The 15,471-nt window shown below is 32.2% G+C and overlaps 1 protein-coding gene across 1 annotated transcript; it reads left to right on the top strand.

Moving 5' to 3' along the window:
- The first annotated feature begins 6,976 nt into the window (after positions 1 to 6,976).
- Positions 6,977 to 12,793, top strand: LOC25480351 (probable WRKY transcription factor 7). Its single transcript, XM_024774531.1, has 8 exons — positions 6,977 to 7,063; positions 9,848 to 9,976; positions 10,076 to 10,167; positions 10,808 to 10,979; positions 11,070 to 11,194; positions 11,293 to 11,422; positions 12,046 to 12,217; positions 12,311 to 12,793. Exons 1-7 carry the CDS (start codon positions 6,977 to 6,979, stop codon positions 12,196 to 12,198), a joined length of 888 nt encoding a protein of 295 aa, XP_024630299.1. The 3' UTR covers positions 12,199 to 12,217; positions 12,311 to 12,793.
- The last annotated feature ends 2,678 nt before the right edge of the window (positions 12,794 to 15,471 follow it).

Below are 15,471 nucleotides of genomic sequence, written 5' to 3'. Positions count from 1 at the left end.
GTTGATTTTGTGGTGTGTTGTATTTTATTAAATGTTATATTTTTATTATTTACTAGAATATGTGAGAATTAGAAATAAGGAGAGTTGTGTGGGGTTAATTAAAATAAATGGGAGTTAAGTTAAGGAGTTAAGAAATTGAGAAGTCAGAAAACATTTCACGTGAAAACAAGCATTTGGGAGAAAAAGGAAGAAAAACCAAGGTAGCCAATTGAAGAACCGGAGAGATTGTAGAGCTTTGTTCATCTAAATTAAGGTAAGGGTAAGGCTAACTCTCAAGTAGGTAATCTGATGGATTAGGGTGATAAAGGATGTTTAGATTGCAGATTAATCATAGACTAAGTTCCAATCAGTTTTGGGGTTTGGGTCGATGGAAATTGGAATTTACGCTTGAAAAGTCGGAGTCTAAACGTTTTTGCAAATAAGAGATTATGTGAGGTTTGGGAAATCGATTTTTGGGTGGTTGAAACTTGAATTTTTCTATAGAATATGATAGAGCTAAGTGTCAGGAGCGTGTAGGCGAAAACGGTATCGAAAACGGGTTAATGGTTTGGATTTTACGCACGAAAAAGTGAAAATTGGAAAATCTGTTATTGTCTGTCAGACAGAAATCGGACTACGAAAATGAATCAATGAATCGTAGAGGATATACTAAAGCTAACGAAAAATGGACAAAGATTTCAGATGAATTTAAACCCCATTATGAAGAAAGAAAATCTAAAAAATTACTAAACCTTGATTGCGTAAGAAATCCAGAAGAAATATTAGAAAGATGGTCTAATAATATGATTATGCTTCTAGCAACCGATGAGAGATTCAGTAAACTAAATCTAATGGATGTTAAGAATTTAATAGCTTATAGAACAACACGGAATGTGCTAAAAAATTTAACAAGTATTGAGGATGAAACTTGGCAACAATATGCTAGAATGACTGAAAATAATCAACAATTTGCCAAATTAATAGTAGAATTAATATATAAGGAATTTATAGGGTTTAATATCCTTGAACATAAAGCAAAAGTAAATAAACGCTTAAGAGAAAGAGCAGAAGCTCATTTAAATAATATGCAAATATGCAATATGTGTGAAATAGATAGCTTTATTTGTAAATTTAAAAAATATTATTATGAATTAGATAGGAAAACTCAATTAATATATACAAATATATTATTTATATCTAAATTACCTTATCCACTTAGTACAAGTATAAGAGAAAAATGGAAATCTCGATCAGAAGAATTAGGTGATACCTTAGCAGGAGTAATAAAAATTTTATATGAAGAAATAAGAAATCAGTGTATAGAAAGGGAAAAAATTAAAAACTTAAATCTAGAAAGTACTTCATTTTGTTGTAATAAATTAGAATTAGACCTACCAGGAAATTATGGTTGTAGTAAAAGAAGTAGGAAAAATCCTAGGAGAAAACCAAGGTTAAGAAAAACTTATCCAAAGAAAAGAGCCTATAAAAATACTAAGAAAAAGTATTTTAGGAAAAAGAGACAAACACCTAAAAAATATTGCCCAAAAGGAAAAAAGAAATGTGTATGCAGGATATGTAATGTAGAGGGACATTATGCTAATGAATGTCCAAAGAAGAAAGAAAAGGATACTAAAGAGACTAAAGAAAAATCAAAACTAATAAAGAAAGTATATCAAATATATAATTTAGAACCCTTAGAAGATGAACTAAGTGATAGTGATTGTAGTGTATATGAATATTTAGGAGATAACTTATCTTCAGAGGAAATAAAATATGAATTATCTTCAGAAGAAACAGAATTTGAATAGTACTTATATTAAAATAAAAATTGAAAAAGAAGATAAAGAAGCTTAAGCTTATATAGATACAGGGGCAAGTATTTGTATAGCAACAAAAGCATTATTTAGTAAATGGGAAAAATTAGAAAAACCATTAAAGATTCAAATAGCTGATGGATATATACATCCATTAAATTGGGTAGCTACTAGAATTACCTTAAATATTCAAAATAAATTATTTATGGTACCTACGGTATATCAACAAGAAACAGGGTTAGATATGATAATAGGAAATAATTTTTTAAGATTATATGCACCTTTTTACCAATACTTAGAGTATATTTCAATTAAGGCTACATATATTAGAGGAAAACAATTAAAAGAAATGATTGACATCCCTATAATTCATTCTATAGAAACAACTTACTCAAAAAAGCAATCAGAGTTACACAAGATAAAACGTGGTGAAATTATAGGATTAATTTTTAGAAAAATGCGCCATGTATTAGTAAATTTAGAACCAGGAAGAAGAATACCCGCACATATAGAGGAATTACTAGAGAAAGTTTGTAGTGAAGACCCACTAGATCCAAAAATTAATAAAAATATGGAATTAGTTGAACTAAGATTAAAAGATCCCTCAAAAGAAATTAAGTGTAAACCAATGATATACACAAAACAAGATAGAGATGAATTTGCTGAAAAATATTAAGCAAATGTGTGAGAAGGGACTAATAAAACCATCAAAAAGTAAACATTTCGCGCCTGCATTTTATGTTGAAAACCATAATGAAATAAAAAGAGGAAAAAGGAGGATGGTAATTAACTATAAACAAATAAATGATGCAATGGAAGGAGATGCATATTTTCTTTCAAGAAATGATTTAATTATTGAAAGAGTTAGGAATATGAATTGGTTTAGCACCTTTGATTGTAAATCTGGATTTTATCAGATAAGACTAACTGAAGAATCTAAAGCTCTAACAACCTTTAGTTGTCCCCAAGGTCAATATGAATGGAATGCACTTCCAATGGGAATGAAACAATCACGAGGTATTTTTCAACGAAGAATGGATACAATACTAAAAGAATTTAAGGATTTTTGTCTAATTTATATTGATGATATATTAGTTTTTTCAAATAAAGATTTAGATGATCATTTTAAAAAGGTAGAATTAGTACTAAATAAGTGTTTTGAGCATGGAGTAGTATTAAGCAAGAAAAAAGCTGTTGTAGCTCAGAATAAAATTAATTATTTAGGACTAGAAATAGAAAGAGGAAAAATTTTAATGCAAAAGCATGTGTTTGAAAAACTTCAAAATTTTCCAACTAAACTAAAAGATAAAAAGGAATTACAAAGGTTTTTAGGATTACTAACATACATTTCAAATGAAGGTTTTATAAAAAATCTTGCAGCCGAAAGAAAGTTACTACAACAAAAACTTAAGAAGGATTCAATTTGGTCATGGACCGAAGATGATGAAGTACTTATTACTAAATTAAAGAATTTATGTCAGGAACTTCCTGAATTAAAGAATTGCTGTTGTTTTATGTTGTTAAATTCCTTTACATGAATTATTGCTTATTATTAATGAATGTGAAATCTCACCCCTTCTGTTTGAATGTTGCCTCTACGTGGGTATCGTGCAGATAACCAGGAGTAACCGCTGATGTGAGTTGATTCCTCGTGTCGTCATAGGAGTCATGCTCTGATACGTAACGGGATGGGGATGTATTTGTGTTTTGTTTTCCTTTGTTACATATCCTTCTATAACTTGATGTTGGACCACTTTTAGGTGGATTTTATTTATGTTGTTGATGTTGAGGCCTTAGTGCCAAGTATTGCTTAAACATTTAATATTTTCCGCTACGACATTATTTTGAATTATTGAAAGCAGTTGTTTAAATAAATATAGTGAATTTAACTCATTTGTGTTAAATGATATTTTGAAGAACGAAATGTGACATCCTGGTTGCGATGAACTCTGATTTATTTTATATTATTTATATGTTGGGAATTTGAGGTGTTACACCTAGACATCCGACAGATGTTGTTGAGCTACGACCAGATCAGATTGTGCAGGCATTCCCTGACTTCCGTACTCACACGATTAAGGAGTCCGATTACGGTCAGCCGGCTGGAGAGGAGACATGACAGATGGATGATGGCTATATACTATGGTACACTAGGGTGTCTCAACCTCTGATTTTGCCACTTCTTCTAGGAGATCTTTCTGAGGCTAGCAAATGAGGAGCATATCATTGCACAGCAGTGGGAGCACTACGAGGCGAGAGACTCGCCTGATACCTATGACATGGTGTAACGCCCTAATTGTTATTTAATTATTTTTAGTTGATTTAAAGTCTTTTATATGATTTTAAATGATTTATGTTGATTTTGTGGTGTGGTGTATTTTATTAAATGGCTATTTTCATTATTTAATAGAATAAGTAAGAATTAGGATTTAATTGGAGTTTTTGGGTTAAATGAGAATTAAATGAATTACGTGGGAGTTAATTAAATATTGGGAGGTTATATTTATTGAGAAAATTAGAAAAATAAAAGTCAGAAGTAGTTTCACGTACAAACAGTTTTTGGGAGAAAAACCAAGAGAAAGCTAGGAGAAGAGCCAAGTGAGGAGAATAAGATTTTCTGTAGAGTTTTGTTCTTCAATCAAAGGTAAGGGTGAGACTAACTCTCAATAATTATAGATTATATAACTTCTGATTTTGATTTAACATAAGGGTGTTGGTTAAATTGGGATTTTGGGTTTAGGTTTTGATTATAGATTGTTGAATTGAAAGTGTAGAAACCATGAAAATGATGAGAGATTGCGTACATATCAATAGTATAATCATATAGCAATGCTGTAATCAGTTTTGGGGATTGAATTTGGGAAAATTGGGACTTTTGGTGAAAAACTGCAGAATTCACGTAGTCTGGTCTGTCGCGATTCACCATGGCGGAGAGATATTTCTCCTGGCGGATATTTTCGCCATTTCCTCGCCAGTAGTTCGCCTGGCGAAACATCACAGTAGCCACTCGCCTTGAGCTCACCATTAGTTCGCCTGGCAAAATGTTCAGTGGCAAACTGCCCTATTTCGTGTTCTTGCGTCTTTTACACACGTTTCTGTTTTGAATTGGCCTTTGGTGTAAACATGAAAGTTGTAGATAATTTTGTTAGCTTTCCAATGGCTTTGGTTTGACTTGAAAATGATATTTGGTTTTTGAGATATGATGAAAATACTCCAAGGAGGTCTTAGTGAAATTTTATGAAAATTCAGCATAACCGTTTCTAAGTTAATCCAAAACTTATGGGATAATTCCAACCCTCAAAACTAAAAGTACTATGAGTTCAATTAAGATGTTTAAGAGTATTTAACCCATGTTGTTAGATTGATTCTTTGGGTTGTACTAATGATTATATATAATTATATTACCTTACCAAGAGCATGATTGATTATGATTGTTGATTTATGTATAATTTCACTCAAACAAATTATACAAGTTGTTGGAATTCATTGTCGAAGGTTGTTGTGTCATAGTTGACCATGGTGATGATAAGTCATATTCATATATGCATTACTTCGTAGTAGTTGTTGTTGTCGTTGAGTTGTATGTTGATATACACAAATGTTGAGTCCAATGCATAAACATAAAGCGGTGAGGACTCATGCCCTGGAACGCCTTGTCGTTCAAAGCGGTGAGGGCTCATGCCCTGGAACGCTTTGTCGTTCAATTGGTGAGGGCTTATGCCTTGTGAATGCTTTAACCATTCAAATCCGGGGGGTTCATGCCTTGGAATGCTTTGTCATTCAACTGTTGAGGGCTTATGCCCTGAAATGTTTATCATTCAAATTGTTGGGGGCTTATGCCCCGGAATGCTTAGTCATTCAACACGTTGAAAATGGCGCCACATGCATATTGTAGTTGTCGTTGTTCTTGAGAGAGTTGTTGTCGTTGTTGTTGATTAAGTTGTTGTTGTTGTTTTGGATTGAGTTGTTGTTGTTGATTAAGTTGTTGTTGTTGTTGTTGATTGAGTTGTTGTTGTTGTTGATTAAGTTGTTGTCGTCGTTGTTGAGTGAGTTGTTGTTGTTGTTGTTGAGTGAGTTATTGTTTATGTTGTTGAATCTTGTTGTTGTCGTCGTTGTTGGTTGAATTAGTAAGTGTTACTAAAGTTAAAGAAGTAAGAACATTATTGTTGAATATATGTTGTTGTTTTTATTATTATGATGTGATGATTATGTTGTGTTGTCTATGTTATTATGAGGTGATGATTATGTTGTGTCGTTTATATTATTATGAGAAGATGTTTATGATATGATGAATTATAATGTTATGACGACTGTTTATGGTGTTGAATATGAGGTTGTTATGATGTTACATGATGATGATTATGAATGTTGTGATGATGATTACATGATGTTATCTATGAGTTGTTAAATGTACTTGATGATGGTTATGTTAAGTTGATAAGTTGTCTTTTATTCATGAATTGCTAATGAAATGTTTGATGAATAATTATTATTATGAATTGATGATGTTACGTATAGTTGCTAAGTTGTCTTCTATTCATGAGTTGTTAATGAGATACTTGGTGGAGAATGTTAATACGAATTAATGATGTTGTTATGTTGTATACGAATTATGAGTATGATGTTATATGATTATGATTAAGATGTTGATTATGATGTTAAATGATGTTGTTATGATGTTGTTTATGATATCGAGTTATGACTGTCGATATGATGAATACATGATATGGTTTATGAGTCGTTAAAAGAATTATTATTACTAATTGATGGAGTTTAAGTTGTTAGATGCATTTGATGAATTAAATGTTTATTATTATTGTTAGTGAAATCTCACCCCTTCTGCTTGAAAATGTTGCCCTTCGTATGGGTAACTTGCAGGTAATAAAGATTAGTAGGAGTGGTGGCTCAAGTGTCTTAGGGCTCTGATACGTAATGGGATGGAAAATTATTGCTAAGTTTATCATTCATTTATGTATCAATTTTGGAACATGTTGTTGAAACTTTTATTGTCGTTGAACTAATTCCGCTGCAAAGTTTTAATTATTATGTTGTTGAAATTTGAAGGATAATTATTCAATTATTCCATTTGTGATTTTTAAGAAAAGAAGTGTAACATTCCATTTAAGGTGTTTTACTCTGATTAATTTATGAAATTTTTATGTTGGGAAAACGGGGTGTTACACATGGTAACTGGCGTTGTTGCCTATGCGGATGAGAATTTGGGCCAGGAGATGATGAGCCATGAGCAATGGTCTGCGGCCATGTTCCATGTTAGGGAGCAGATCACACCAATATTGGCCAGGAGGCGAGCCCGGAGGCCGAGGAGGCAGCAACATGAGTAGCTGTTGTTTCAGACTTGTTTTTTACTTTTTGTATTTTGATGACATTGGTTCGTATGTTTCTATTTTGATGCATGTTCTAGTACATTGGATTTAACTATGTTAGTACATTTATAACGTATTGTGGTAATTGTTTAATGTTCATGTGAAATATGGTCTTGTATTTTGACTTGTTGGTATCGAATGTTGATGATTCTACTAAAAAACAATGTTGAAACAGGTTTACGATTTAGGATGAATTATGTGTCAAAATACATCCGAGCAGGTTTGTGTTATTTGTTTTAAACACATAACAGGTTCAGATTGACAAGCTTGTGCCAACGCAGAGGCATCAGTACGCATCGCCAGTTAACTGCCGAGGAAAAAGGGAACCAGCGGCAGTTAACTGCCGAGTAAATTGAATCCATCGACAATTAACTACCGAGGGGCATTATGGTCTTTTATATGTGTGTTTCGGCTTAAACACATGTGTGAACAACAATTTTCTTTGTAAATCTATTGTGAGCACATTGTCTTAAATCTCTTTGTTGTTGCTATCTTTTGTTCAAGCACAATTCCAATAAGTCATATCATTTGAAACCCGATTTCCCTAAAATCTTGATAAATTTTTTAAATTGCTATTCACCTCCCTCTAGCGCACTCTACCTTTGCCATATAGACCAACAATGACATGTATGATTGATTTCATGCGGTACAAAGATATAGAAGTTAGGGATATTGCATATTATATACAGGGGCCGGGGTTCGAACCCCGGACACCCCACTTCTCCACAATTAAATTGTGTGAGCTCTAGCCATTAGGCTACTTGACCAAAAAAAAAAAGATATAGAAGTTATCCTAAATTTTAAATGACATTCATCATTATTTTTCGGTGGTGGCCGGAATTCGAACCCTGGATCTTGCATATATTATACATTGTCCTTACCAACTGAGCTAAGCTCACGGAGACACATTCATCGTTGTTTAGTTATATCACTAGTTTTTTTACTCACATATTAGTTCTTAAAAGATGAAAATTACTTCAAAAGTTGTTGAATGTACTCTCTATTTTAGCGAGCGTAAATTATTGTTAAACTATATATATTTCTTTGAATAATTGTTAAACTATATGTAATTTTTTTTTTTTTGAAAGACATATATAAATTGTACTAAAACCTATAATAAAAATAGAATAAAATAAAATACACTAAGTCATATATATTGGCTCACAATTCACCAAAAAAAAATATATATTGGCACACTGAATCGGCTGCGGTTATGGTGCATAAGGAAATCCTTAACACCCTGCATAAATTCAAAAATGATTTTGAGGTACAACTTACAGCAACCATTTCTGGATTTATGCAGGTGCATAATGATTTTCTTATGCACCATAACCGCACCCCACTGGATCCACCAAAGTAAAATACGGTGATGGTAAAAGTATAAGCCCACACAGCCACCGATCCTTACTCACCAAGTCACTCTCACTTTATATATTCATTTCATTTGATGCATCTATTGATTTAGGATTCAAAGGATGCGGCAAAACATTGATAGCGCTGAACAAAAAATAGGGTTGAAACTACAATCCTTTACCGGTACGGTGATCCTCCCAATCTTCTTCGTAATCCACTTCTCTATTTATTTTCTTTTGTTAGTATGTGTTCGTTTAATTTCAGCTGCTAACAGTTTTCACCTCTTGGAATAGTTATGCGATATCCTTTATCTCATCCTTCTTCGATGATTATTTTTTCGAGTGTAATTTCCTTGATTAAGGTATGGCCACACAAATTACGGTCACCTTTCCGTTTATACTTTGCTAGTTCAAGTGTAACTGTGTATCGAATGCTTTTAGTTACATATGGAACTGTGCATCATAACTTATAATTTGACATTTTTTTTGTTTTTTAGATTTGTTTTTTAAATTATTGTGTTGAATATTGAATTATTTGTATATACTATCTCCGTCCTTAATTATAGGCATTTTTTGACAATAACACATAAATTATGAAAGTAGATTATTTTATTGATAATTGTTATTGTTTTACATTTTTATCTTTTTTTTTTAACAAAAGTAAAAACATGTTTTTTTAAGGAAAAAATTTATTGCTTTTCATTAGCTAAAAATAAAAACATGTTTGTCATTTTTGAAAGATAATTAGTGTATGTTTTCATAGAGTATTTATTTTATATTGCAGAAAATAAATATACAACATAAATAGAGATATAGTGGTAAATAAATAAGGGGCACTATTTATAGATTCCTTAGTCCGTGCTCTAGGGGTGCTGGTTAACAATACCCCTGGGCTATTGGTTAAGCACCAAAAGAAATAAGTTTTTATTAAAAAATTATATAATTATTACTTGATAAAAAGTGACAGTTTATATTTTCAAGACAGAAACTCTATTTATAGATCAATTGCCCGGGGTATTGGTTAACATTCTCTATTTTTTATTTTTATTTTTATTACTCTGCCATGAGATCAATTAAAGAAGATTATCATGCATTGTTTATGTTTAGTACGATGGTAAACTTAATAAACCACTTATATTTGCTTTCCAACTGTAAACATGGTAATGTATGTGAATATATATCTTGATGTATACTTTGATTTTCAAGCTGCCATAATGTAAATCATGTTATGACTATCTTAAGTAACTTTCTCTATGTGCATTCTGCTTATAGTTATAGCTAATAAGTTCTGTTTTGTGTTGATTTTTCTTTCTAACAGCAAATTCCAAACAATCCTATGCTACCACAATATTGCATTACAAACATGCAGCCACCAGATTATTTCTGCCATGAACCAATTTGTGACAGTCCTTTCTTGTACCATGATCATCACATGTGGCAAAATCAGGTAGTAATATACATATTACTTCATTGTCGTTGCTTTCTTAGGTTGCCACAAAAGGATAAGTCATCTGCATCATTTTCACATTCTTTTTGTTTGGCGTAGGAAAACAATGCACTACAATATAATGATGTACATGAACCCACAAAAATTTCCAATCAATCTCTGGTAGCTGAGGTGATCCTAAAACCTTTTCTGTAAATATATTAATTGTATTACATTAATTTAGGGTTTCTATCATAATTTTTGGAATTATAGTTTATAGTTAGTATATATTTAGTGGAATTTTTGCGCACTTGTTTAGGTGCGATGTTAGGGTTAACAATTACTAGTGGATGGATTCAACGAAGTTTCTTAATCTTAGAGTAACTTCCATGAATATAAATTAAATCCTTCATTTACCGCTTTTCAATTATATGTATACTACATTCCCTCAAAAAAAAGTATATGTACTACATGCATGCCTCATATTTTTTTGACTTTTATACGTGTTTAGTACATGAATAGGGGTCATTTAAAATTGGCTTTTATATGTTTAGTCCCTGCAAATAGGGGTCATTTAGAAAATTGTTCCTGTATTCTTTAATCCAGGCATTTTTCCCTGCCAAAATTTAATCATTTTAAAATTTCGTCCCTCTTGTCCTAATCTCGCTGAGGTGACAGTGATTAGCTGAAGTGTCATGTGTTAATTGGGATAAGTGGCTGCTGACTCATAATTTTGACTTGAATGGACAAAAATGCCCTTAATAAAATAAGAACACGATGAAAGGACTATTTTGCCCTTGTCTTCTACATCATTCCACCTCTCCTTTTTTTTAATTTGATTTGTTTGCCTAGATTCTTAGCAATTGTTCCAAATAAATCGAAGAACACAACAGAGTCTAAGATTCGATTCATTGGTCACGACACGCATGAGTTTCGTGTTTGTCAACAAACGAATATTTCAACAAGGAGAAATCGCGTTTGTCACAAACAGAACCTTGACCCCGCATATTTTATTTGTCCTTTAGTCAGTATTCTTTGCTTTTGGCTGTTGTCTGACTGGTGCATGTTAGCAACAATTGCACATTATAATGTTTTGATTTTATGTTATTTTCAGGAAAATCGGTTTAGGACAGTGGAGAGAGTACCGTGCATAAGTTCAAGAATAGCTGATATACCAGCAGATGAGTATTCATGGAGGAAGTATGGTTCCAAACCAATTAAGGGAACACCACATCCAAGGTGAGTGATGATTGATTTATAGCCTTATAGCCGTTGATTTATTTGACTATTGTCAATGGAATGTTTAATAAGGTTAGATTTTGTTTTGTTTATTTCAGGGGTTATTATAGGTGCACGATGTCTAAAAATTGTCCAGCTAGGAAAAGGGTGGAGAAAGCAAAGGATGATCCAAATATACTGGTTGTAACGTATGAGTTTGAGCATCACCACCAGTCCTTCGCCGATACGGTGCTCCTTCAAATCTTCTTCTTAATCCACTTCTCTATTTATTCATGTTGCATCTATTGATTTATTTTCTTTTGTTGTATGTGTTTCTTTAATTTTAGCGGTTAACAGTTTTCACCTCTTGGAACAGTTATACGATATTCTTTGTCTCATCCTTCATTGATGATTATTTTTTCGAGTGTGATTTCCTTGATTAATGAGGTAAGGCCACACAAATTATGTTCACCTTCCCGTTTATACTTTGCTAGTTCAAGTGGACCTATGTAACGAATGCTTATTGGAACTCTGTATTATATGCTCTTTGTTGCTATCATCCAAATCATCACTATCATCCTTTAAAAGCACTTGTTTGAAACGATTCAAAAACTAAAAGGACTTGTTTGGGACTTTTGAAACTTAAAGGACAATTTTGAGAAAAACGAAAAACTTAAAGGACCTTTAGATGCATTTGACCTATAACAAATGTAAACGAAAACTTGTTGCTGCTATTTTGTATTTCAACTTACATTCATCTTTCTATACGATGTTGCTGTTATGTGTGCTCGTCTAAACTTCTTTTCATCAAACAGTACTCATGAAGCACATGTTCCTGCATTGATGAATGGTGATGGACGTATATAATGCAGGTTGCTAGCTGGGGAGCATATATTCAATCACGTAACATAATAACATTATCAATTGCAACAAGGGACACACATGAAGCACATGTTCCTGCATTGATTGGTGTCTTAGCCTCCAAGAGGTTACCATTCCATTCAAGAGCTTTTGACAAACATTGATTGGAACATATCATGATTGGTTAGCACAATTACTATTCCATTTGTGCCTTGTTTAATTTGATGAAGTTCTTTCTCTGTTTTTTTCTCTAATCAATGGTTTAATATGTACCAGGTAAATATGTTATGTTACGCGCGCTTGTTCACCAGGTAAATATGATCCATAACGATGTTGGTGCAGCCTTTGGATTCAATATGTACCAACTCAGGTTATATTGCGGCAAGTAACATTACGCACCTCCAGTGCAGAACTGATAACACTTGATCAAGTATAATATATTTGTATGTGATCTTCCTCGCAGACCCATATGCTCCTTTCCATATCTTGATTCCAGTCCATTTGAAGTAAAAGCGAGGTGCAATCTATTACGAGGCTACCTCGGTTATATTGACGAGAGCTTGAGCCATGGAATCGTCTCCAGTTTCCAGTTTCCACGCAAACCCACTTGTTCACAACAGTTTGCAACCTTAGATCTAAATAGACTTCTTTTCCAACGCAACATTGGTTTTGATTGAACCATTTATCACATATTAATCAATATTCAATGTTATATTTCCGTTGTAATTTCCTTGATTAATTAGTTAAGACCTTATCTTATTTATTGTTCACAATATGCTTTGATTAATTTTGTGTTCACAATTGTTCCTCTTAGTTTATTTCTGTTTTACTATTTTTTGAAGAAATTTTCTTGATTAATTAAGGCCTTTATCTTATTTTTATTAACCAGTCATCAATCCTCTTCAAAACAATAATAGACACTCACTAACTTGATTATAGAAACACTTCAGCCTGAGGGATAACTTGTTGGTAGACTAGAAATAATGATGACAATCACTAATTTGATTAGCCAATTAATCAATTATATGTACTTCTCTAGTTTTATGATGAAAAACCATAAGGTTATTACATGAACTAGACACACTACAATCTCAATTGACATCAATTTACAAGATTAGATTTTCTAAAAGAGAGAGAGAGAGAAAGAAAAACTTATAAGGTTTCAGACAAAGCAATGGCTAGTTCTGTTCTACATCAATTGACATCAATAATGGTCAAACAATTGAACTAGACACCATTATATTACTTGATTCTAATAAGTAGATCTGTTTATTAGTAAAGTTTTTGAAAATTAATCTTCCATTAACTTATAACTCACTTGATCAAGATTAATATTAACAAACAATTGTGCATATGATCTTTTACTATTATTGAATAGAAAAATTGAAATTCCTCTTGTTAAAATATTTAACCAGAAAACAAATCTTCCCTCCTTTTTTTTATACATAACATATTTCTAAATCATATATTTAAATAAAATATAGATCTTCCCCTCAAATGAAAATAAATAAAGAGCAAATCCTAAAATTATTCTAAATAGAAAATATAAATTAAAAATACTAATGATATTTTTCTAATATCTTATTAAGATATGATTTTTTTTTCCAAAAGGGTGCAGCATGAAAACTACATAAACGAAACAAAATAAAAACTTGGCATAAAATAAAATATACTCCATTAAAACATTCAATTAACAAAAAAATTGTCCGTTTTGAGTTTATAATTTTATGTGAATTTTGAAAACCCTTGAGTCTGCTAGGGTTTCTTTTTGCGTCGTTCCTCGTAAGCTTTTAATGTTTAATCCTATGAAGTGTGTTAATGTTTCAAATATAGATTTCAAAATACAATCAACTCTGAATACCTCACACATGACCAGAGCTAGGAATAATAAACTACAAAAGGAACAAACAAGATATTGCATTTAAAAATTTGTATATAAAATAGATGAAGAGATTTATCCTCTAATAAAATATTGCATTAATACCTCTTTTCGTCCCTGTAATATTAGCGAATTCCGGTTTTAGTCCCTATAAAAAAAAAGATTTAGATTTTGTCCCTGTAATTTCAGATTCTTCCACTTTTGGTCCATCCTTTCATCACGTCAGCAGAATCTGCATACTACATTGCACGCTTTCTGGTCGCTCACCAGTTCGCTTAAGCGACCACCTATTCGCTTAAGAGAACGAGTTCAAGTAGCTATCAGAAAGTTCGCTTACCTGCTCGCTCACCGGTCGCTTAAGCGACCTTACCCAGAAAATCAGTATGAATGCTCACTTACCGGTCGCTTAAGCGACCCCTTAAGCAAACGTTCACAGTTTTGCAGAAAATGTTACGGGTTTGAACCCCTTTTCACCCAAAATCCCCAATTTTGATCACTCTTTGCCCAAATGTGTTTCCAAATGATGTTTATAGGTCAATATGACTAAAAGACTCTCAAAGACTCAACCAAACATGTAAACACTTGACAATTGGACCAACTCACAATTTTTCATCAAAACACCAACAACATCTCATTTCTCCACACAAATCATGAATTATGCAAACCCAAGTCATGAATTATCATCAACAACATGACATATCAACAACAACATAAATTGATCATGAAACTGATCACAATTCAACAACAACAAAGCATAATTCACCAATTAAGCATATTTTCAACACATACCCATTTTTCATACTTTGAACATGTAATTCAATCAACAACAATTCAATTATCCATAACTTCATACATCTAAACATGTCATCATAATTAGAGCACGAATTTCATCATTTATGAACAATTAATCAATTCAACAATTAAACACTTTTCATACAAATAATTAAAAATTGCAATAAGTGATTATGATGAATTCTAACCCCCATACCTTAGTTAGGTTAATCTCTCTAGCTTAGGCTTCAATTTTGCTCCTAGCTCTCCCTCCACCCTTGATTCTTCAAGTACTCTTCTCTCTACCCATTTCTCCTCTTGCTCCCACTTTCTCTCTCTATTCTCTCAAAAATATATTTATGAAAATGAAAGTGTGAGGAAATTTCTCATAAGAGTAAGTTTTTATACTAAGTCTCCCTAATGGGCCTAACTCTCAAACTTAATGGACTTAACCCATTTATATTCAATTCGAAATGTTTCTACACCCACAACGGTATTTCACTAATAATGGTCAATAACGGTAAAATATCACCAACGGTCACTAAACGGTAAATCCTAATTATTTACTCTAGTAACTTAGTAAAACCACGGTGATCACTAATCACTAAAACTAATTCCCACCAAAACTTATAATTTACCCGTTCTCACAAAATGACCAAAATACCCCTAAGTTCAAAATGACGAAAATACCCTTCTAACACAGAAACCCATGAAAATGCACCCAATGATGAATAATCACACACAAGCACATATAAACACACAATAAAAGTAATTAAAATAAATCTAG

Source organism: Medicago truncatula, chromosome 7 (genome assembly GCF_003473485.1).
Source record: "Medicago truncatula cultivar Jemalong A17 chromosome 7, MtrunA17r5.0-ANR, whole genome shotgun sequence".
NCBI lineage: Eukaryota > Viridiplantae > Streptophyta > Magnoliopsida > Fabales > Fabaceae > Medicago > Medicago truncatula.
The sequence above is the reverse complement of the archived record's forward strand: the minus strand, read 5'-3'. Positions and strand labels throughout refer to the sequence as shown.